The following is a 21,940-nucleotide window of genomic DNA, read 5'->3' as shown; positions in this document are numbered from 1 at the left end:
CAACTCTCAAACCAATTTTATTTATTTAATGATAAATATGAAAATATAACAAAAAATATATTTTACAGAAAAAGTCAAACTATAAGTCCAACATGCAAATGAGAGAATATGGCAAAAGCTTCATATTATTATCTCTAAATTAATAGTTTTGTGGAATAACTTAAAAATAGGTAACATTTTTATAAATTACATATCTTTTTCTTTTTGGAGTTTGGAGGAAATTCTAAATTTCTTTGGGTTAAAAAACTAAAAAAATAAAAAAATATTCTGAATTTCAGTGTAAACGGGTCGGTTCGGGTCATCCAATTAAGTTAAAATTTTAACCCGGATAGTATTTGCTAATTCTTAGTAACGAAAAGAGTAGGTTTTTGGAAGGGTTTAAGGCAGCCTCCATTGCCAAACTCCTCCTTCTCTGCTTCTCTTTTCACCATCTTTTCTTCTCAAGATTTTCCCTTTCGATGCTAGCAACCATTCCAAAGTTCCCCTTACCTTTATTTCAGCTTATTGGTTGTTTGTGGTAATCTTTGCTGTTCAGTTTTCCAACAAAAGATCCACTGAATATGTGGAGATACATATCAAAACAAGTTTATTCAAGAAAATTGAGGAATACCCATGATTCAGATTTTCTTGGTTTTGCTCAGTCTTTTAGAAAGACCAGACCTTTACAAGGTTTGTGTGAAGAAGGTTATAGAAATCCCAACTTGGGTGTGTCTCAAAGTTCAATCTTTTCTAGAGTTAATGGTAAAAGTAGGTGTTTAGATGGGATGTGTGAAGATAGTTGTAGGAATCACTACTTGGGTTTTTCTGAGAGTTCAATATTTTCTAGAGTTAAAGGAGATTTTCGAGTTTGTGGATCTTTAGGAGTTTTGAGGAGTTATGGTAGTGCTGCAGAGGCTATTGCTTCTACATCTGAAGAAGATATTGATGAAATTCAAGAATTAATTGAGGAAATGAACAAAGAAAATGAGGCTTTGAAGACCAATTTGCAGCCAAAGCAGCCGAAAACTGTAGGTGGGATGGGGATTGGGAAGTATAATTTGCTTAGGAGAAGACAGATTAAGGTAGAAACTGAAGCATGGGAAGATGCGGCTAAGGAGTATCAGGAGTTGCTGATGGATATGTGTGAGCAAAAGCTGGCACCAAACTTGCCGTATATTAAATCTTTGTTCTTGGGTTGGTTTGAGCCATTGAAGGATGCCATAGCTGCTGAACAGAAGTTGTGCGATGAAGGTAAGAACCGCGGGGCTTATGCACCCTTCTTTGATCAGTTGCCTGCTGAAATGATGGCTGTGATTACAATGCACAAGTTGATGGGGTTGCTAATGACGGGTGGAGGAAGTGGTAGTGCTAGAGTGGTGCAAGCTGCTTCCCACATTGGTGAAGCAATTGAGCACGAGGTTCGTCTCTGTCCATTGGGGATTTTGAAATTACCTTTTATTGCTTTTGTTTTAGATTCCTTAAACATTTTATTGAGTCCAAATATGTGCATGTCATGCAATTTTATGTATTTGGATAAGATTGTAATACACTATATTGAATAATGATAATAGTAGAAGAGGATGAGACCAGCACTCCCTATGTGTTAGCTCTCTTTTTCAGAATGGACCCTTATACGAGGACTAACTTTTTTTTTATACTTGCATTGTTGTTTATGAGTGTATTCTCTGGTACATTTGTTGTATGTTCCTAAGAGTTATCAACAAAACCTCATAGCGACATATGCCAATAGATTCTTTATTGGAGTGAAATATTGGTGTTTCATTATCTCTTAGGAAACTAAAATTTTGTCCTATGGGGTTTTTAGTGACCATGTGCTAAGTAATTCCCCCTCATCTGGAAAGAATAGATGGAAGAAAGCGATAGCACAGACGCATAATTTGAAATAGATTAAAATTTTACATCCCCGGTGGTGAGGGGAAAAGTTGCTTTGTTAGGGTGATATTCCTGTTGATTTTATATCCTTTTGTGCGCTTGTCTTATATTGATTTATGCAAGCTTGTATTTTCTTCTCTGCCGTAACTTGTTTAATTTTATTGGCAATCTTTTCACTGAAAATGTCAATGGAACTTGGAGAGGCTGCAATATCTTTCCATTTCCTAGTTTCAAATGTATTATGATGCAGTGTCAATATGGGTGAATAGAGCAGCCAAAATCTCTCTTTTTATTTGTTTGGGAGAAACCCTGGTATACTGTATACAAGTGGTATACAAAAAGTGGTAGAACCTACAAAAAACATGGTTCTCCACAATGAGTACCCGGTATACAAAAAGTGGTAGAATCTACAAAAAAACATGGTTCTCCACAATGAGCACCCTATCATCAATACTCAATGGCATCTCGTGTGTATCCCAAAATTGACTAAAAAACGAATGCTGAATACATCGACTACCAGTAAATTTTGTTTAGACACTTGAACTACCTGTTCTGATTGAACATCTAAACACATGATGACGTGTTCCTATTAAGCAGAAGACACTTGCCACCCAAACGACAGGCACTCGAAGTACAGCCTGTTCTTATGAGTTGTTGTATTGTATGTTCTTCTGTTACATTAATCACCTCTCGTATATTGTGCTGTTGTATCAATTGCTATTTTAGGCTATTGGGAACTTCATGGTTTCTTCTTTTGTTGTCTCCATTTGCTAGCCTATGTCCAGAAACATTTCTCATGACTAATCAAAAAGTATAGAACAAAATGAGAGCTGTTCAGCCATGCTTGTGTAGTTCATTGGTCCTATTTCAATTCCTTCTCAGGCCAGAATACATAGATTTTTGGAGAAGACCAAGAAAAATGCATTGGATGGGTCCTTGGAAGAAACAGCTGGTGATATTATGAAAGAAAGAGAGAGGCTGAGGAAAAAAGTAAAAATCTTGATGAAGAAACAGAAGCTGCAGCAGGTTAGAAAAATTGTGAAGCAGCAAGATGATGAAAAACCTTGGGGCCAGGACAACCTTGTCAAGGTTTGACTTCAACAGTGTCTTCCCTTTGTTCACCTTTGTATGATCAGTATTGGAGCTTCCTTTCCTGGGCATGCCCTTGTATTTATGATAGTTTGTGATTTTTTTTTGCTGAAAGTAATGCCTTTTTATAGGTTGGCTGCAGATTGATTCAGATATTAATAGAAACCGCCTATATACAGCCTCCAAATGACCAGTTAGAGGATTGTCCCCCAGATATTCGCCCAGCATTTATGCACACCCTCAAAACTGTAGATACAGTGTGAGTACAAACTTAACTCGACGAATCCTTTTCCCTCGGTTGCCTCAATAGAAATAGAGGAAAACAAGAAAAGAAATCCATTCTTTTCATCATGGGGTTTGATGTAGATAACATCTCCGAACCATTAATTTTTGATTTTTTTGTGGCTTCCGTGAGTACAGGAAAGGTAGCAGAAGATATGGTGTGATTCAATGTGATCCACTTGTTCGTAAAGGCTTGGATAAAACTGTGAGTGCAGTATTTCACAGATACTCATTGCCCGTTGGGTGATACTGTGATTCTCCTGCTTACATAATCAATTGCCATAGAGGAATTACGTAAAATGACAGTAAATCTTTTCTCCCGAACAGGCTAGACATATGGTGATTCCATATATGCCGATGCTGGTTCCTCCACAGAATTGGTCAGGGTTAGTATGCAGATCTTCTCTTGTATTCCAGTATGTATGCTAGATATTTGAGTTCAGATAATTACTCTATTCTATTTTCTCCTTTTTTTCCCTTGTGAATAAAAGCTTTTGTTTCTTGTTGGCCGGAACTTAGTACCTTTGAGGTGCGTCGAAATCCATTCTCAAGATAGTATTTGTGGATTGAGGTTTCTCCCACTTGTTTGTATTGCTAGATTTACTGGCCGAAGTTCCTCCGAGTAACCATTACTGTGTGACCTGTTATTGGTATTTACTTCTTCCTGAAGAACTTTATTGATCTTCAGAGTCACAGTTAAAAATTTTGGTCAGTGGTAATTAGATGTCTGTTCAGAAGAAGCTAAACTGATATGTGAATGAGGCTTATTGACTTCCTGTGTTGGTGATAGGACCACATATTTGCATCGGCTGCTTGGTTTGGTAATTCCAGCCATTAGGTCTCAGAACCATGTATGGATTGGTTAAATTTCCACATTTTCTGGCAGGTATGACAGAGGTGCATACTTATTTTTACCATCATACATTATGCGGACACATGGAGCAAAACAGCAGCGTGAAGCAGTTAAAAGAGTTCCAAAGAAGCAGTTGGAACCTGTATTCCAGGTCTGCAGGCAAATGTTTCCTTATATGTAGTATTCAGAATTCGAGCCCCCCAGCCACCAGCCCCTCGAAAAAAACGACGGAGAAAGAAAATCAGGACTCGTTTTCACCTTTCTATATGTAGTATCCAAAATTCAAGCCCCCCCACCCCTATCCCCCCAAAAAAAGATGGAGAAAGAAAATCAGGACTCACTTTCACTTTTCTATATTTTGGCCTTTCAGGCACTTGACACTCTTGGTAATACCAAATGGAGGGTGAATAAAAGGGTACTTGGCATATTAGACAGAATATGGGCTAGTGGAGGCCGTCTTGCTGATTTAGTCGACAGGGAAGATGTGGGTGACATTGCTACATGATGTTGAAAATTTGTTTCCTTTTTGCTCTTTGAGGGTTGTTTAACCATATGCATGCTTTCTTAGAGGTGAGTTGATTTCAGGTACCTTTACCAGAAGAGCCAGACACCGAAAATGAAGAAGAAATCAAGAAATGGAAGTGGAAAGTTAAAGCTGCAAAAAAAGAGAACTGCGAGAGGCATTCTCAGCGGTGTGATATTGAACTCAAATTAGCTGTAAGTTATATCCTCGTCTTATGTTATTCCACTTTTTCCTGTGTTGATGTATGGTATTCCATGACCTTTTGCTTTTGAAGAGCAGGTTGCGCGGAAAATGAAGGATGAAGAGGGTTTTTATTATCCACATAACCTTGATTTTCGTGGTCGTGCATACCCCATGCACCCGTATTTGAACCATCTTGGTTCTGATTTATGCCGTGGCATCCTCGAATTCTCTGAGGGGCGCCCACTTGGAAAGTCTGGTTTACGCTGGCTGAAGATACATCTAGCAAATGTATATGGTGGTGGTGTTGATAAGTTATCATGTGAAGGTCGTGCAGCATTCAGTGAAAACCATGTGGAGGATATTTTTGACTCTGCAGACAGGCCACTGGAAGGAAGGCGTTGGTGGTTGGGGGCGGAAGATCCCTTTCAATGCTTAGCAACATGTATTAGTATATCTGAAGCATTGAGAAGCCCTTCTCCAGAGACCTCTATATCTCATATGCCCATTCACCAGGTAATAGATAATGCGAGAATGTTTGTGGTGGAGTTCGTAATTTGTGTGCTTAGCTTGAACCTCTTGAAGGCTCCATAGATGAGAGGGCTGCAGGATTGAAAAGCAAAATTTATGTTGTGCATTTGTGTACTTCCACTTATTCTAGATGATGCCCACAACTAGTCTAGATGGTTACTGAGTGGTATATTACTTGTGACTCCATAGTATTATGCTGTGACGTTATTCTCATGGTTTTAGGATTTCCTTAATTAATTTGAAAGGTTGATGAAAGTTGCCAAAAGGCATACTGGAGGATAATCCCACATTGCATTAGATGGACAGTATGGGAAGAAAGAAATAGTAAAACTTCGAAGATATGTCCAATTCCATTCAGAAGGTTATATGGGATTGTATTGTATCCCTTTATTTTTGGTGTAAAGAGAAAGGTTTAGAGGAAACAGAACAGATTGTAGAATTATTAGGATCTTTGTAAGTATTTTTTTCTTCTTCTTTTGTTCCCCTCTGTTTGCAGGTCACCAGCATATCCTTAATGCTGAAGAATACAACATTACCATTTTCAACAAAAAGAAGAAGAAAAGTTGCCTAGGCTTAGGGTTTCGATGGTCATCCTAATAGTTGAATCTTGCTAGCATAGTGATGAACCAGGTTTGGGGAGGGGGGATTTCCTACAAGAGATTTCGGTTTGTGTGAATGGCCTCAAATTAATGGCGCCATTTAGATAGTTGAGGTCCCAAAGTCATGGGCTAGCAGTTAACCTTGGGATTTCATGAATGAAGGTGCTATGAAAAAAATATAAATATGTGTTCAAGATTAATATCAGACCAAATTACGCACACAAAAGAATTGAAAACATACAATTAAGTAAAATATTTTTTCAAGTGTTGCTGTCCTCAAGGCAGAAGCCACGGGCAATGAGGTGCATGCCTTAGCTCCTATATATTAAAGTGCTGCTTAAAGGAGGCATAGCACAAAACCTACTTTTCGGCTTAATCATGCCTCAAGACTCAAGAGAGCCGTTGACAGCTTAGTTGAAAATGGTGTCAAACTCTGCAGCTCAGACATACTGCATGATCCACATATTTAGTAGCTTTCAGAATCCTTTGAACAATCCATGATGCCTGCTTGGCAATGTCCAACAAAAAAGTTCATGTTCTTCCCATAATATCAGTGAGCTGTGAATCCATCTTACTCAGAGCTTGTCTTTCTTCTGACTCAAGTTCCACAGTAGTTTGATCATGACAGCTTTGTTTCAAGGCCTCCTACTGTCTCAGGTTGGCAAATTCTATCCCAGGCTAGATGTACTTCTTTGATAAATCAACTCCTCCAATCCACAAAAATCTTCCACTTGTAGTTTCAATTATCTTTACCACTTTCTTTGGAAGGATAAATATCTGAGCCCAGAACACTGACTGACTTCGGGCCTGTTTGGATTGGCTTTTGGCTTATGACTTATTAAGTCAAAAGCCATAAGTTATGATTTCTAACTTATGGCTTTTTGCTTATTTTTGCTTATTTTGGCTTTAAAATAAGTGCTTATAAGCACTTTCTAACTTTACCCAAACACTTCAAAACTACTTAAAAACTATTTTGGTTTAAAAGCACCTAAAATAAGTCAAATCCAAACAGGCACTTAATCAACTTGGTTCTACCTACATAGGATAAGAACTTTGAGGTCCAAGACTCTGTCCTACTCAAGATCTTATCTATCAAGGGCGGACAGTTGACACCTTCTTTGTACTCAAAGGCACCCCTAACAGTCTTATAAGGAGTTCACCTTTATTGAAGCCCTAGATTCCCAGTATTTCCCCACAATAAACAGATCCTTTTAATGGATAGCAATTAAGGGCAGAGGCTTGTGAGAAACATTGAAACTGATCAAATAGGTATTAGACTGACATAGCATCTCCTCTACAAAACAGGAGTAAGTTACCTGCAAACCAAGTTGGATTAGGTTCAATTTGGCATATGTAGGATGACAGTTAAAAGTTTCGGATCTTCATCCATTGCCTCAATAGTCTACTTAGATGTTCCATTGCTAAAACAAACAAGAATGGGGACAATGAATCTCCTCGTCTCAAGCCTTTCTTAGCTTCAAAAGGCTTGAATGGTTTACCATTAATGATGAATGATGGAATAGGACACTATCTGCACACATGCCATTAGCCATTCAATTATGACACGAAATATAGGCTGATAGGCTTTATTTGCATGTCAATATTGAGCATGCACATAGGTGATACCCCTTTACTAATTCATTACTGAGTAGAATATTGTCAGTGATAACCCTTCCTTGAACAAATTCTGCTTGACTACAATCCACCAGACAGTTCATAACATTCCACATTCTCATTTGTGAGTACTTCATAGATCAACTTTTTTTTGAGAGTGATAACTTTTTTTCCTATTTATCCAAAGGTATACCGTATACTACATCAAAAGAGCCCCCCTTCCAAAAGTATCACAAACTAGACTGATTCCAACTGTGCTTTTTGTCAGAAATAGTCTATAACATCAAAAAGTTCTTCTGCCTGTACAACTTTCTGCTTACACCAAAAATAATAAAGAGCTATCCAGTTCATCTTGAAATTCTGCAAATTGTACTTCTTGCCCTCAAAACATCTTTGATTCCTTTCTTTCCACACTGTCCACCATATACAAGCTGGGATAATCCTCCATCTCTCCTCCTTAATTGTAGTATTGCCTATATTGATCCAACAATTTAGGAGTTGTACTATGTTTCTTGGTTTCACCCAAGTGATCTTCCTAAGGCTGCTGAATATTCTCCATAATTGATCTGTCCATTTGCAATGCAAAAAGAGATGGTCGACTGTCTCTGCATGTTCCTCACATAAATAGCATCTTGAGCATAGTTGGAACTTCCTCTTCTTTATATTTTCTTGTGTCAGCACTGCTTCCTTTGCTATTATCCATGTGAAACAGTTTACCTTGTATGGGATTTTAGGTTTCCATATCATCTGCCATGGCCAGAGCTCTATCCTTCATTTGATTTGAATGATTGAGATCTTTGTAAGCTGACTTGACACTGAAAACCCCTTTGCTGCCGACCTTCCATACAACCTTGTCTTCTTCCGTAGTCAGATTACTAAATTTTGCCATTGTATCATGGAAGGCCACTATGTTCCCCATCTCCCAATCATTTAGATTCCTCCTAAGTTGTAAGTTCCACCCCTGTCCTGTCCACATTTCAGCCATAGTTGCATTTTGTTGAAAGCTTAGTGTATATAAGTCTGGGAATAATTGTTTCAGGGTTCTTTGGGCTTATCCATTTGTCCTCCCAAAATAACACCTTCATTCCATTACCCACCTGGAATCTGATTCTAGAACGAAACAGAGGCCAAAGATTTCTTACTGATCTCCGGATACCACATCCATATGGTGTAGTTACCATCTTTGTCATCCGCCTTTCTCCATTTCATATTTTGCCCTGATCACCTCTCTCCATAGCATATTCTCTCCTGTCATAAACTTCCAAATCCATTTCAACATTAGGCTTTTGTTTTGTTTCTTCATGTTCCTAATCCCCAGTCCCCCCTCTTTCTTGTTTTTTATGACCTCTTCTCACTTGACTAGATGAAACTACTTTTTATCTTCACTTCCCTGCCAAAAGAAATTTCTTCTCAAAGCATCTATCCTCTGTATGACCTTGTCTGGTGTTGGGAACATAGACATCATATAAGCAGGTATTGCATCCAGCACACTATTAACCATGGTTAATCTACCTCCCCTAGACAGATATTGGCTCTTCCTGTTGGTTAGCTTCTTTTTGCATTTTTCTATCACTCCATTCCAGATCCCTATTGATTTGCTCTTCCCCCAATGGATACCTAGGTACATTGTTGGTAGTTCCCCTACCCTACCATCCAAAACCCCTGCCAGACTCTCCACCTGAGCCACTTCATTTACGGGATAAATGAAACTCTTCCCGCAATTGATATGTAATTCAGAGACTGCTTCAAAGATGATGAATATTACTCTTAGGATCAACATTTGCCCTGTCATTGCTTCACAAAATGACAGTATCATCTGCATATTGCAGATGGGTAATCTCCAAGCCATTTTGTGCACTATTGTCCACCCTAAAACCCCTTATGCAATGCTTCATCTTTGCTGTGTCCTTCCATGGTTGAGATAAATAAAAAGGGTGCCAGGCGGTCACCTTGTCTCAGTAAAACAAGACATTGGTCTAAGTTCTCTGGTAGATGAATGATTCTGTACTTCAGGAATCAATCTGACAGTGGTGCAATTTATGCCCTTGAACATCCGAGTAGTCTGAACAAATTGCAGCACTGAGACTTCATCCCGAATGATAGGCCATGTTTTCTTGAATGCTGTGTGATATTTGTTTAAGCTTACTTTCAGCGGTTGTATGATTGAGGTTGTAAACTCTCATCTCATTTTGTTGTTCTTGTGGGGATCCTATAATTTTTTCATTAATTTAGTGCAACTCGTATTTCACCTACACTAAGTTAGTATTGCATGTAATAGTCCAAATTACTGGGTATGTTGTTGTGCTTTATGACTAATACCTTTAGTTCATCTTTCTCATGTAATCAATATTACATCCTTAATAATTCCTATTTTTCGTGAAATCTTTAGGAAAATTGAACTCATGAATAAATAAATCCCTATCTTCTAAGAAAATCTATTGTTGAAGAACCATCTGTTAATCACAAAAGGATGAACTAAACATTCTAATATGTGGTAGTTTTAGCCTTTACCTAAAATGTTGAGTTGCATGCATACCTCATGTTTTGAAGTTTTACCTACAGTGTGATCTGATTGTCTGCTTATGAATTTTAATGAAGGATGGGTCGTGCAATGGGCTACAACATTATGCTGCCCTTGGAAGGGATAAGGTAATGCATGTCCTTTTTTGTTGCCTTTTTTAAGACTGTAAGATTGATTCATTGAATATTTACTCAAAAAAAGATCCATTGAATAAGCTGTCTTTGTTTGATATCAAGTATGCCTGCTCTGGGCTTGAGTTGCAGCATTAGCTAATTCAGCATTCAAATGTGCTTGACAAAATTATGGCATAGTTTTGTGTTGTGTACAACAGAATTTATCCTAAATGGTGCTAACATGTTTTGAGTTGGCAAGTTTTGACCGAGTTTGGATTACTTTACAGTTAGGAGCAGCTGCAGTCAATCTTGTTGCTGGAGACAAGCCTGCTGATGTATACTCTGGAATTGCTGCTCGGTGAGTTACTATTTAGCTACTAAACTGCACTTTCCCTACTTCCTTTCTTTTGCTTTCACTCCTTCAATGCGGCTTTTTTAATCCTAGAAGACTTGAGTCTGAGACCAGCTGTAGAAAATGCTGCAGGAAGTTTGATCAAATTCACTGTGTCTTGTCTTTGGTGAGAAGAGATTATAGATTGATAATTTGTTACCTTTGTCAAAAAAAAAAGAAGATTATAGATTGATAATATATCTCCCATTTTTTCTTGTGATAGAGAGATGCTTAAACTTAAGTTGTTGTAAACTTGTAATTGTGATTGTCGGACTCAGGACTAGATGTAAATTTCATATATAGAGAGGATCATTTGTGTGATAGTGTAAATAATATTCTAGTACTAGTTCTGCATGAAAATGATTCTATTTTCCTATTTCAGTAACCTATGTAATGATGCCAAAATTGATAGGTTGGATCAACAATTATCCTTTCCTTCTGTGATAGGAATTCTTTTGTCATTAATCTAGTTCCTATACTTTTTCTATATGATGATTGTAAGTTTCTTTCTTCAACCAGAGTTCTTGATATTATGAAGAGAGATGCAGATAAAGATCCTGCAACTGATCCAAATGTGATGCGTGCCAGGCTGTTAATCAACCAGGTTTGTCTTTAACGTGTTTAAATTCTTCAGGCTTATGTACTGCAATGATGGATTTTTTTCAGAGTTTTATGGAGTTATATGAGGGGCATACATCTATAATTGGTTTCTATGTTTGATTAACGGCTGAATGATAGACACTGGATAGTTTTTTTGGAGAGGTATTTGTATTAATAAATAACACAAATAGAGTGATTGATTTCTGTAAAAGTGAACAAAAAGAAGAAAACCAGAAGTATGTTCCTCTTCAACTGATGGATTCTATGAATTCTAACAATGTTTCTGCCTCATTAGCATACTCCAGCTTACATCATGAATGAAATAGCAAAAGATAATCAAACTTAATCCTCTGAACTGATTTGTACTACTCTTCACTCGTCAGAGCATCATTCTGATGAGCTGAATAATATTTCTTCTGTAACACATTGCTTTTAATTGCTAACTCAGGTGGACAGAAAGTTGGTCAAGCAAACAGTGATGACATCAGTGTACGGTGTCACGTATATTGGTGCTCGTGACCAAATTAAGAGAAGATTGAAGGAGCGTGGTGCCATTGAAGATGATAATGAGTTGTTTGCAGCAGCGTGTTATGCGGCAAAAGTATGAACTTAGATTATTCAAATCTTCTTGGCTTTTCTTTATAATCATATAAACGGATTTATAGTAAAGTTATGGCTTAGCGAAAAAAATCTATCCATCTCAAATAGATAATCCTTTCCTTGTGGTTTGTCCTGAAGTGGTATCTAACATTAATATGGGTCATCACTTATATATATATATATATATATATATATATAAGATTAATGTGGTTAGTCTTTTCACTGTTGTCTATGCAAACTATCTTCTAGTTACCCATGCAAAGTGAAGTATTACCCCAATTCTAGAACTTGCGTCCATATCGATCAAATTTAACTTTGGTCAAACATATTTTCAGATAAATTTATGCAGTCTTACAAAATTCTAAATCTTCTACATAGTACATGATTGTACTTGCGTGTAGTTAATCATTTTGCCATTTCATGGTGTAACATATTTCTACATTTAGTCTTGAATGTGGCTTTGGACAACACCAACTCTGACCTTTGGGAGTCAAATTCCGATGTTCCGGGATGGAGTGGGTGGTTTGAAACATTATGTAACTACATTTAGAGGTCCTTGAGGTTGCTGTTGAATTTCATGTATATACTTTCTGTTGTCTATTTAGCATCAATCTTCCTTCAAATGCTGTTCTGTATCTGCTTATGCACTTGGTCTAATTATTTTTCACACATGGTCAGACCACCTTGACTGCCTTAGGAGAGATGTTTGAAGCAGCCAGAAGTATCATGAGTTGGCTTGGAGATTGTGCAAAGGTTTGCTTTTTATTCCAATTATCTCATTAATTAATTTGTCATGTATTAAATTTTGAGTTATTGAATTAAATTTTTAGTAGTTAATCCTGTTAAGAATTTCAAGTATGATTCATAATTTGTGTCTCGGTGGTCTGTTTAAATGTCCCCTGCTGTCTATTCCCTGATCCTAGTTCAGTGACTTCCTTGTTCTGATATTAGTACAGAAGCTGATCTTTAGGAATATATATGCTGGAACTAAAAAAATATTTGATGCTTCCACATGTTCTGGTCTATATTGGATGTGAAAAGCAGTAGCATAAGCTAACATTGCAACAACAACAAACCCAGGGTGTTCCCACAAGTGGGGTTTGGAGAGGATGGAGCGTATGCTGACCTTCCCCTACCTTTGAGAAGGTAGAGAAGTCTGAATTCAAAACACCCTTCGGCTGAGCAAACAGTGAAGAAGTGGCAATAGCAACAAATACAAACAACAGCAAGATGATACGATATTGAAATAATCGGTAGTGATAGAATTTTAAAAAATAAAAGAGGGGTGGGGGTGGGGGGGACGAATAATACTATAACTCTGGGATGAAAAATTATATATTGTTACCCCCTAATTGGACTCAATGTGTGGTAGTCGATGAATTTGAAAGTGCTTTGTTTCAATTGTAACCTTAGGGAGGAAAACCCTATCAGATGGGAAATGTTTTGAAGGTCGAGGAATTGAAAAAAAATAATGTCAAACACCAGTATCACCTGATTATGTTGCTCCTGATTTTTTTTTTTCATTTCGATGGATTTTGAAGTTTTTATGGTCTCATTTTCTTTTTATTAATGGTTAACACTTCATTATCCAGATTATAGCCATGGAAAACCAGCCTGTACGATGGACTACTCCACTTGGACTTCCTGTTGTGCAACCTTACCGCAAATTAGGAAGGCATCTTGTAATGTTCTAATGCATTCAAAGCTTAAATTGCAAAAAATTTCAAACTACCTTATGTCTTTGACATATTTCATATTCGAAGATCACTGACTATTTGAGACTTTAAACTCTATGCAGATTAAAACTTCTCTTCAGATTTTGACATTACAGCGTGAAACAGATAAGGTTGGCTTGCATTTAACTTGTCTTATCCCTTCACTTATAATGCTTATACAACAAAACAAAAAGATGAATAACATGTAATTACACTGTTCAAAAATGTGAAACTAATTGGAGATGTTGGATCAATGACTGAATTGCGTATCATTTGACTATAAGTTGGAAGTTAGGTGGTGTTTTCTGTTATTCATGCTCTTATCATAAATTATAGGTAATGGTTAAGCGACAGAGAACAGCATTTCCTCCAAATTTTGTTCACTCTCTTGATGGTTCCCACATGATGATGACTGCCATTGCCTGCAAAGAAGCTGGCTTAAGTTTTGCAGGTCTGTATTGCTGCCTATTTTCTTTTTGGTTACATGAAATGTCAAGTGCCCATGTGAATAAGCGTCAAAGGTACATGCTAACGTTTTCATTCCAATATTGGTGGCAGGAGTGCATGATTCATACTGGACACATGCATCTGATGTTGACCAAATGAACAAGATTTTGAGAGAAAAATTTGTTGAACTCTACGACGCACCCATACTGGAAAATGTAAGTGTTCTTTGAAAGTTTCCCTTCAAGACATTAATGGTTCTCGCTTTAAACAAACTTCAATCTACTGTATCCTGCTTGTAGCCCTTCTTATCCTTCATCAAATTTGCATTGGATTTTGCTTATGTTTTCTTCAAGATAAGACTACTAAAGGCTAAAGTATACTGTGTCTCAAATTATTGACACACTGTTAATTCTCAACAGTTATTGGAGAGTTTTCAGCAGTCGTTCCCTGACTTGCAGTTCCCCCCGTTACCGGAGCGGGGTGATTTCGATCTAAGAGAAGTTCTTGAATCTCCCTATTTTTTCAACTAGTCGAGCAGTCTTATTTTTTCGATTTTATGTGGTCTGGTGTTTGCTTTCTCCCTACAATGACAAAACTCAATGGGATCTTCAAACTCTTGGATCGATGGCGCTAGGCCAACTGCTGCGCTGGAAGTCAAGAAAAACGAGTGTATACTGACACATTGGCTGCTCCACTTGGATGACCCTGTCGTATGCTACTACAGGAAGTGGCATTGACCATACATGTTGGACAAGCTTAGGATTTCCAGGATGAGTCAGGTTACTACGCCCATAAGCTACTCTAGAGAAAGTTATACTGAGTGCAAGGACTCGGGCTAATGGTTTCGATGAAATATTTTTCGTGTACAAGCATGTGGAGGCAGGCGTAAGCAAAAGCGGAAACGCCTTCCAGCCCTGGAAAGACAAACTAATGAAGACTGACCTTATATGACTCTACATAGTGCTGAGTAGAACAGTAAGACAATAGTTTTTCCTCAATAATGTCTTATAATTACTTGCTTTTGTACCATTTACATAGCAGGTTGTATATATCTTTTATGGTGAAATGTCACCTCATTTTTTACACCTCTTATATCTTTATATCCCTAAGCTTTTGTTGTAATAAGAATACAGTTCACAGATTTTTAATAGAAAGAAGTTATATTGTTCATGCAATGAGTACATGATATGCCAAGCTAGGACCTACTATTCCTTCTTTCCTCTGTACCGATGGTGAAATAGTATTTTTACACGATCGAGCTTGTTTGGTTGATGAATAAGTTATTTTGAAATAAGTTATCTTGAGATTAGTTGCAACCCTCAGTGTGGGATAAAAACAACAATGCCAGGATAATTATTTTTTTTCGGAATTAGTTATTTTGTGAAGTTATAGGGCTAAATATACATGAAAAGACAAGAAAGTCACCTAATTCCAAAAGTTGGCTCGAAAATGTTAAAATATGCATTGTACAAATGGTGGAATTATATGCAATGTTTCTCAAACTCATTATAGAAATTCTCATAAAGTTTTCAAAAATTTTTTTGGGTATTTCAAGGCGCTAGAATTATAGGCTAATTCATGCGAAGAAATCAAGAAAATTCCTAAAAGTTGGTAGCGAATATATACTTTAAAAATGGTGGGACTATAGTGTGTATTAACCTATGGATCTGGCGGCTTGGAGCACCCAAAATAGATTTCTAAAAAAATTTATGAAGACTTTCTTCATGTGTTGAGAAAATATTACGTATAGTCTTATCATTTTTAAGGCATATTTTCACATTTACGAGTCAACTTTTATGAATTACACGATTTTCTTGATTTTTCATGTGTATTAGCCCATAAATTTTGCAACTTGAAACACCCAAAAATATTTTCTCAAAAAAAGTATACACATAAATCAAATGAAATTTTGTAATATTCAATCAAAAGGGTTTAGATGAACTCCCCCTGCTCTCTCGCTATCAGTTAAAGCTACATAAGTTATACCGTCAGTATATATAACACACATAAACCCAAGATAAAATGAGGCAACTCATTGACTAGACTTTGTTGGATGAACAACTTCATCAAAACTTCTAAATCAACTATCACTTCATATTTAATATTCCCCCTTAGCTTGTTGTAGACATAAAAGTCAGTGAAAAGAAATTAAAAAGGAAAGAAATTTATGATATCAAAAAAGGACATTCAGGTACGCTAAATATTCTACATTCACGTAGGGTTTCGAGAAGAATCACATCTTTAAGTAATGTAATATATTATCAATGACTGATTTTACCTCTCGAATTTATGTATCAAATTTATGATAAAAAGACACAAAATTTTATTCTCAAACATTTTCTTATACTATAAATAAAAGTGGCAACCATGATAAGATAACAAAAGGCATAATATCTTATGTTGAATTGATCAAAAATGATGCAACTCTCTACCTACTCAATATCTACATGACAACTCCATAGAAATTGAAGTCCAATAGAAAAGTTCTTTCTTCTTCTCTTTTACATTTCTTTTCTTGATTTCCCCCTTTTATTGGACTATATTAATTGTTTTTTTAAATAAAAAAATAAAAAAAAAAAAATTGATGATCCTACTTGCTCAAATACTAAAGTCAAATATCTAAGTAAATTAAAATAAAACTAAAGGAAGTATTTACTAAACATCTTGTCTTAGTACATATGAGTTATGACTGAGTCTTAATCTGACTATTAATTTCTTCTTTAATTTCAAACTACCTACCTAAGCAAAAAAAATTAAAAAAACACAAATTGACATAAGAAATTTTAGTAGATAATAGTTGTTAACATGAAAAAGAAATTTTATTTTTTTTTGTGTAGAAATGACTAATTCAGATCATCCCTTAAAATGTCTTCTTCATGATTTTGGAGAATTACCATATAACACACTTCCCTATCAATGTATTTTTACCTCCCACAGCTTCGACAGATCGCTTAGCCCAACGTTCAATCAGTGAACTATTACGCACTCTTTCATTATAGTTTAGCCACTGTGGATATGGACATGTCTGGCAGTATAGATTCTGATATCATACTGGTAAGTAAATTAGTTCTCTTCTTTTATTGTTAATTTCCCACATCCAAACAAGCCCTTTTAGTTATTTTTGCTTATATTTGATTGATTACATAGTTACATAGTAATTAGAGGTTATAAATATGTACATGATAATAGTTGAATCCATTATACTTCTACTAATAACAACATGTTTGTTCTTGCATTATATATTGCTCGGAGTCTCATTAAATGCACTACTTTTGGAGAATCTGATATGCACTGAACGGGGTGAATCTGATTAGGCTCTTTTAGATCAGATTTTAGCTTAATGATAGCTGAAACAATGCCCCATTTTCTTCGTTGTTAGGTCTAGCGTTGTAGCAACATATTGTCAGTTGAACATCCTTCGTTGGTAAAGTATACTATATATATAGAAAATGATATTGCGTATATAGGTTTAAAAGTACTTTTGAACAGTGTTAGTGAAATTTCTGACTTCGTCACTGCACAGGTTAATAGAGAAAAGGACAGAGTTAGCATACTTGCTGAGTCCTTGTTGTCAAATATATCAGAGTTCATAAAATCAGTAGTTTCAATAGATGTTGAAAAAGAGAATTTCATTGAGATTGGAAGCTACTTATACCGCGTTTCTGCAGTTATAATGGAGTTGCAAATAGGAAAAAATGCAACAACAAATGTCATAGAGAAATTACAATCTATGTTTGAAAATGTGAATTTAGCTAATGAACTGATCAAGCAATGTCAAAAATATAGGCAAAAAAATCAGTTGATTGAACCAAGTATTGTCATAGAACAACTTCAAGTTGTGAACAGACATATCGCCGAAGGATTGAGTCTCATGCCATCTTGTTTTTATGGGGAACAAGAATGTGCAGAAATCGCGGTTAAGTCTCTATTGAAAGATATGAAAGGTGCAGCTGCAATAGTAGCAAGAAAAAATCTGGTTTCGGAGCAGACAGAGTTGGAAGTTAAGATGTTGCATTCAAGGGAATCAATGACTAATGAAACAGCAGAAACAGAAACAGAAACGGATCTTTACTCTATCGATATTGAAGTTTCCATGGAGAATCTTCGACTAACTGATTCAACAAATCTTTATGTAAGTGATAATTCGAGAAGCAGTATCAGCGGAGGCTTTCATTTCCAGAATCATGGGAACCGGAGTCCTGTTTCTTTAACAAATTTGCCACGGATGTCTGAGTCTGAATACATGGAACCTCTATACGAAACATTCTTTTGTCCTTTAACAAAGAAGATTATGGAGGATCCTGTCACAATAGAAAGTGGAGTAACATATGAGAGGGACGCGATATCAGAATGGATTAACAAGTCTGATAATAACCGCGAAGAAATAATATGTCCAAAGTCAGGCCAGAAGCTAAAGAGTAGAAATCTGAGCACTAATGTGGCATTGAAAGCAACGATAAACGAATGGAAAGAGAGAAATGAAACAGCAAGGATCAAGGCTGCAAGGGCAGCATTGTCTTCAGCTACGACACAGGATATAATACTCAAAGCAATCGAAGATTTGAACAGCATTTGCCTCAGAAAACCGTATAATAAGGTACAAGTTCGTAGCATTGGTGTAATACCACTGCTTGGGAATTTACTGGATAACAGAAACAGAACTATAAGATATGCAACGTTGGAATTACTGCGATATTTAGCTGAAGATGATGATGAGGTAATAGTCTTTTTCTTCTATCCTTGAAATGTTTCAAGTTCAAAAAAAGCACGCAACTACTACTCCCTCTGTTTCAATTTGTTTGTCTGTTTTGACTTGGCACGGAGTTTAAGAATCTTATGGTCTTAAACTAAAGATATGTAGAATGTATCAAAACGTCTTTTAATCTTGTGGTCTTTAACGTGTCTCTTGGAAAGTTAGAACTAAAAAGTTGTCAAAAAAGGAAAGAGACATTCTTTTGAAACAGACTAACAAACAGATTGAAACGGAGGAAGTATGACATTTCACATTTTATTTGTCTCCACTCAACATTCGACATAATTATAGTATCCTCTAGACATGTTGCTGAGTTGAGCTGTGGCACAAATGCAGGAAGTAATTGCTCAAACTATCGATATTGCTACAGTCACAAGGATGCTGTCAAGTAATCACGGGCCTATTAGACATGCATCACTTCGACTTTTGATTGAGCTATCGAAATCCCAGTTTCTGTGTTATAATGTTGGGGCGGTTCCTGGAGCCATCCTCATGCTGATTACAGCCAAATACAGACATACCGATGATGCATTCATTGCAGATAAAGCTGATGAAGTCTTGAAAAGTTTGGAGAAATATCCTAGCAACATCAAACACATGGCTGAAAATGGATATCTCGAGCCACTTTTAAATCATCTCCTCGAAGGTAATCATGTACTCCCTCGTTTCAATTTGTTTGCCTTACTCTTTCTTTGGAAAATCATGTACTGACTGTTACTACTACCAAAAAACTCGAGTAGGGAGTGAAGAGATGAAAATGGAGATGGCACATTACCTCGGGGAAATCGTGCTTGGACCTGACAACGTAATCTATGTTGCTGAACGAGTTTCTCCGATTTTGATCAAAATGGTAGAGAGTGGAAATACTTTGAGCAGGAATGCAGCCTTTGTAGCTCTACAACAAATTTCTTCTCACCATCCAAATGCTAACACACTTGTGCAAGCTGGCCTTGTCCAAATCATGATTGAAGAGATTATCACTCGAACAATGATTCATGATGAGCCAATGAACTCGAAGAAAGAAGCAGCTGGTATACTTGCAAATGTGCTCGAGTCAGGATTAGATCTAGAGAATCTTCAAGTCAACGAGCGTGGCCACACATTGGCTTCTGATTACATTATATTCAACTTCATCCAGAGGATCAAGAATTCAACCCCTGAAGAAATGAATTTTCACCTTGTTAGAATCTTGATATGCCTTATGAAGTATCCCAAAGCCTCGTCTACCGTTACCTCTGTGATCAAAGAAACAGATGCTAGCTACAATCTAATCGAGCTCATCAATAACCCTGACGAAGAACTCAGCATTGCAGCACTTAAGCTTCTTATCACTCTATCTCCTTTCATGGGACACACAATTTCAGACAGATTATGCAAAACCAAAGGACAACCCGAGAGCCTAATTCACAATCCATCTGAAAGTCCTCTAATCACAGAAAAGCAAGCAGTCTCCGCAACTCTTCTTGCAAAGCTTCCCCACCAAAACATGACACTCAACCTAGCATTGGTCAATAAGAACACAATTCCTACAATCATAGAACAAATCAACAAAATCCATGTCAGTGGGACAAGAACAAGCAGGTATTCTCAACACTCTTATTAGTCGTATAGAAGGTAGTCTTTAAACTTAATACATAAAATTTTCAACAGGTACACAAGTGCATATTTTGATGGTCTAGTAGGAGCTCTTGTCAGATTGACAACAACACTCTACGATCATCAAATCCTGCACGTAGTAAGAACGTTCAACTTCACATACATATTCACAGAGTTACTCGTGAAAACATCAAGCGATGAAGTCCAAAAGTTATCCGCGATTGGTCTAGGTAACTTATCAAATCAATCAGTCAACTTATCAAAACCACCACCAATCAAGAGCAACAAGTACATTAAATCTAATCTACTAAGAAGATGTATGTCTCTGCGTTCAAAGTCCGAAAAAGTACCATTATGCTCAGTCCACCGAGGCGTTTGTTCTGCTGAAGACAGCTTCTGCTTAATCGATGCTAAGGCAGTTGAAAGGCTACTGTCCTGTTTACACCATGACAATGTGGAGGTAGTTGAAGCAGCATTATCAGCTATATCGACTTTACTAGACGATAAAGTCGATATAGACAAGAGTGTTAAGTTACTGATTGAGATGCAAACCATTCAACATGTACTAAATGTGGTGAAGGAACACAGAGGAAATGTCTTGTGGCACAAATCATTTTGGCTAATTGAGAAGTTTCTATCAAAAGGTGGGGACAAATCTGTTTCTGATATATCACAAGACAGGTTGTTCCCTGCTACTGTAGTTAGTGCATTTCAACATGGTGATGTTTGTACAAGGGAAATGGCTGAGAAAATCTTGATGCATTTGAACAAAATGCCACATTTTGCTAACACAGCTAGTTTTACCTTGTAATAATGTATAGAGGTCTTTGAATTAAACAGACACAAAGATCCCCATCATTGTTCGTAAACGAACATGACTATTCTAATAGTCATGATGATCTCTTTAAGTTTCTATAAATATAAGGACGGTCCCCTGAAGTAGCGTAAGAAAAAGCTACAAGTATACACACAACTAGTTTTACCTTGTAATAAGTACAGATGTCTTGAATTAAACAGACACAACGATCACGATCATTGTTCGTGAACAAACATGACTATTCTGAATAGTCATGATGATCTCTTTAAGTTTCTATAAATATAAGGACGGTCCCCTGAAGTAGCGTAAGAAAAATCTTTAAGTATAAGGTCGTGCTTTTTTTTATCCCCAAGGCAATTACTTTTATTTTCCCCTACTCATAGCTCTTTCTACTTCGATTATCTTTTCCTATACCGCTAACGAAAAATCAAGTTGATTTGTCAGATGATCACTCAACTTATAATCTCATAAATCACTTTGCTAGTCGAAAAAAATTGAAAACAAGAAAGAAAAAAAAAGAAGTAATTTTGTGATATAGTAACTGTTAGTTGAATTACCATATGATATAGTGACATTTTATAAAAATATTTTTAATATTTTTGTTTTATTCATTTTTGGTTGAGAATTTGCTACTGATATTAATATGAAAAAGGTGAACTGTCATTTCATGTTTGTATAATTGCATCTAGTGGGGTTTTTCTTTTATGAAGCCCATTAAATTACAACAAAATTATATTATATGATATTATATACGTACCAAAAATTAGGCAAAATTGTCACCCCATATATAGTTACAAAAAAATATTTACAAAAATACCGCACTGGGCATGTATATTGTACGTCT

General features: G+C 36.5%; 2 protein-coding genes across 3 annotated transcripts; both read left to right on the top strand.

Annotated features, from left to right (window-relative positions):
• Window positions 1–213: 213 nt before the first annotated feature.
• Window positions 214–15,105, top strand: LOC101255094 (DNA-directed RNA polymerase 1, mitochondrial). Its single transcript, XM_004238961.5, has 19 exons — window positions 214–1,397; window positions 2,755–2,961; window positions 3,093–3,220; window positions 3,382–3,448; window positions 3,571–3,629; window positions 4,130–4,247; window positions 4,467–4,580; window positions 4,682–4,813; window positions 4,899–5,315; window positions 10,142–10,192; window positions 10,465–10,535; window positions 11,088–11,172; window positions 11,617–11,769; window positions 12,447–12,521; window positions 13,361–13,450; window positions 13,567–13,614; window positions 13,820–13,934; window positions 14,042–14,145; window positions 14,350–15,105. Exons 1-19 carry the CDS (start codon window positions 561–563, stop codon window positions 14,458–14,460), a joined length of 2,982 nt encoding a protein of 993 aa, XP_004239009.1. The 5' UTR covers window positions 214–560; the 3' UTR covers window positions 14,461–15,105.
• Window positions 15,106–16,718: 1,613 nt separating this feature from the next.
• On the top strand, window positions 16,719–21,411 carry LOC101256674 (putative U-box domain-containing protein 42). Of its 2 annotated transcripts, none has more exons than XM_026031057.2 (5): window positions 16,719–16,984; window positions 17,717–18,647; window positions 19,020–19,329; window positions 19,424–20,264; window positions 20,334–21,411. In XM_026031057.2, exons 2-5 carry the CDS (start codon window positions 17,802–17,804, stop codon window positions 21,088–21,090), a joined length of 2,754 nt encoding a protein of 917 aa, XP_025886842.1. In that variant the 5' UTR covers window positions 16,719–16,984; window positions 17,717–17,801; the 3' UTR covers window positions 21,091–21,411. The 2 variants fall into 2 exon arrangements, with proteins under 2 accessions (XP_025886842.1, XP_004239445.2); XM_004239397.5 differs by having other exon boundaries at window positions 16,733–16,984; window positions 17,454–18,647.
• The last annotated feature ends 529 nt before the right edge of the window (window positions 21,412–21,940 follow it).

This window comes from Solanum lycopersicum, chromosome 5, assembly GCF_036512215.1.
Source record: "Solanum lycopersicum chromosome 5, SLM_r2.1".
In the NCBI taxonomy this organism is placed as follows: Eukaryota; Viridiplantae; Streptophyta; class Magnoliopsida; order Solanales; family Solanaceae; genus Solanum; species Solanum lycopersicum.
This window is presented reverse-complemented; position numbering and strand designations above follow the sequence as displayed.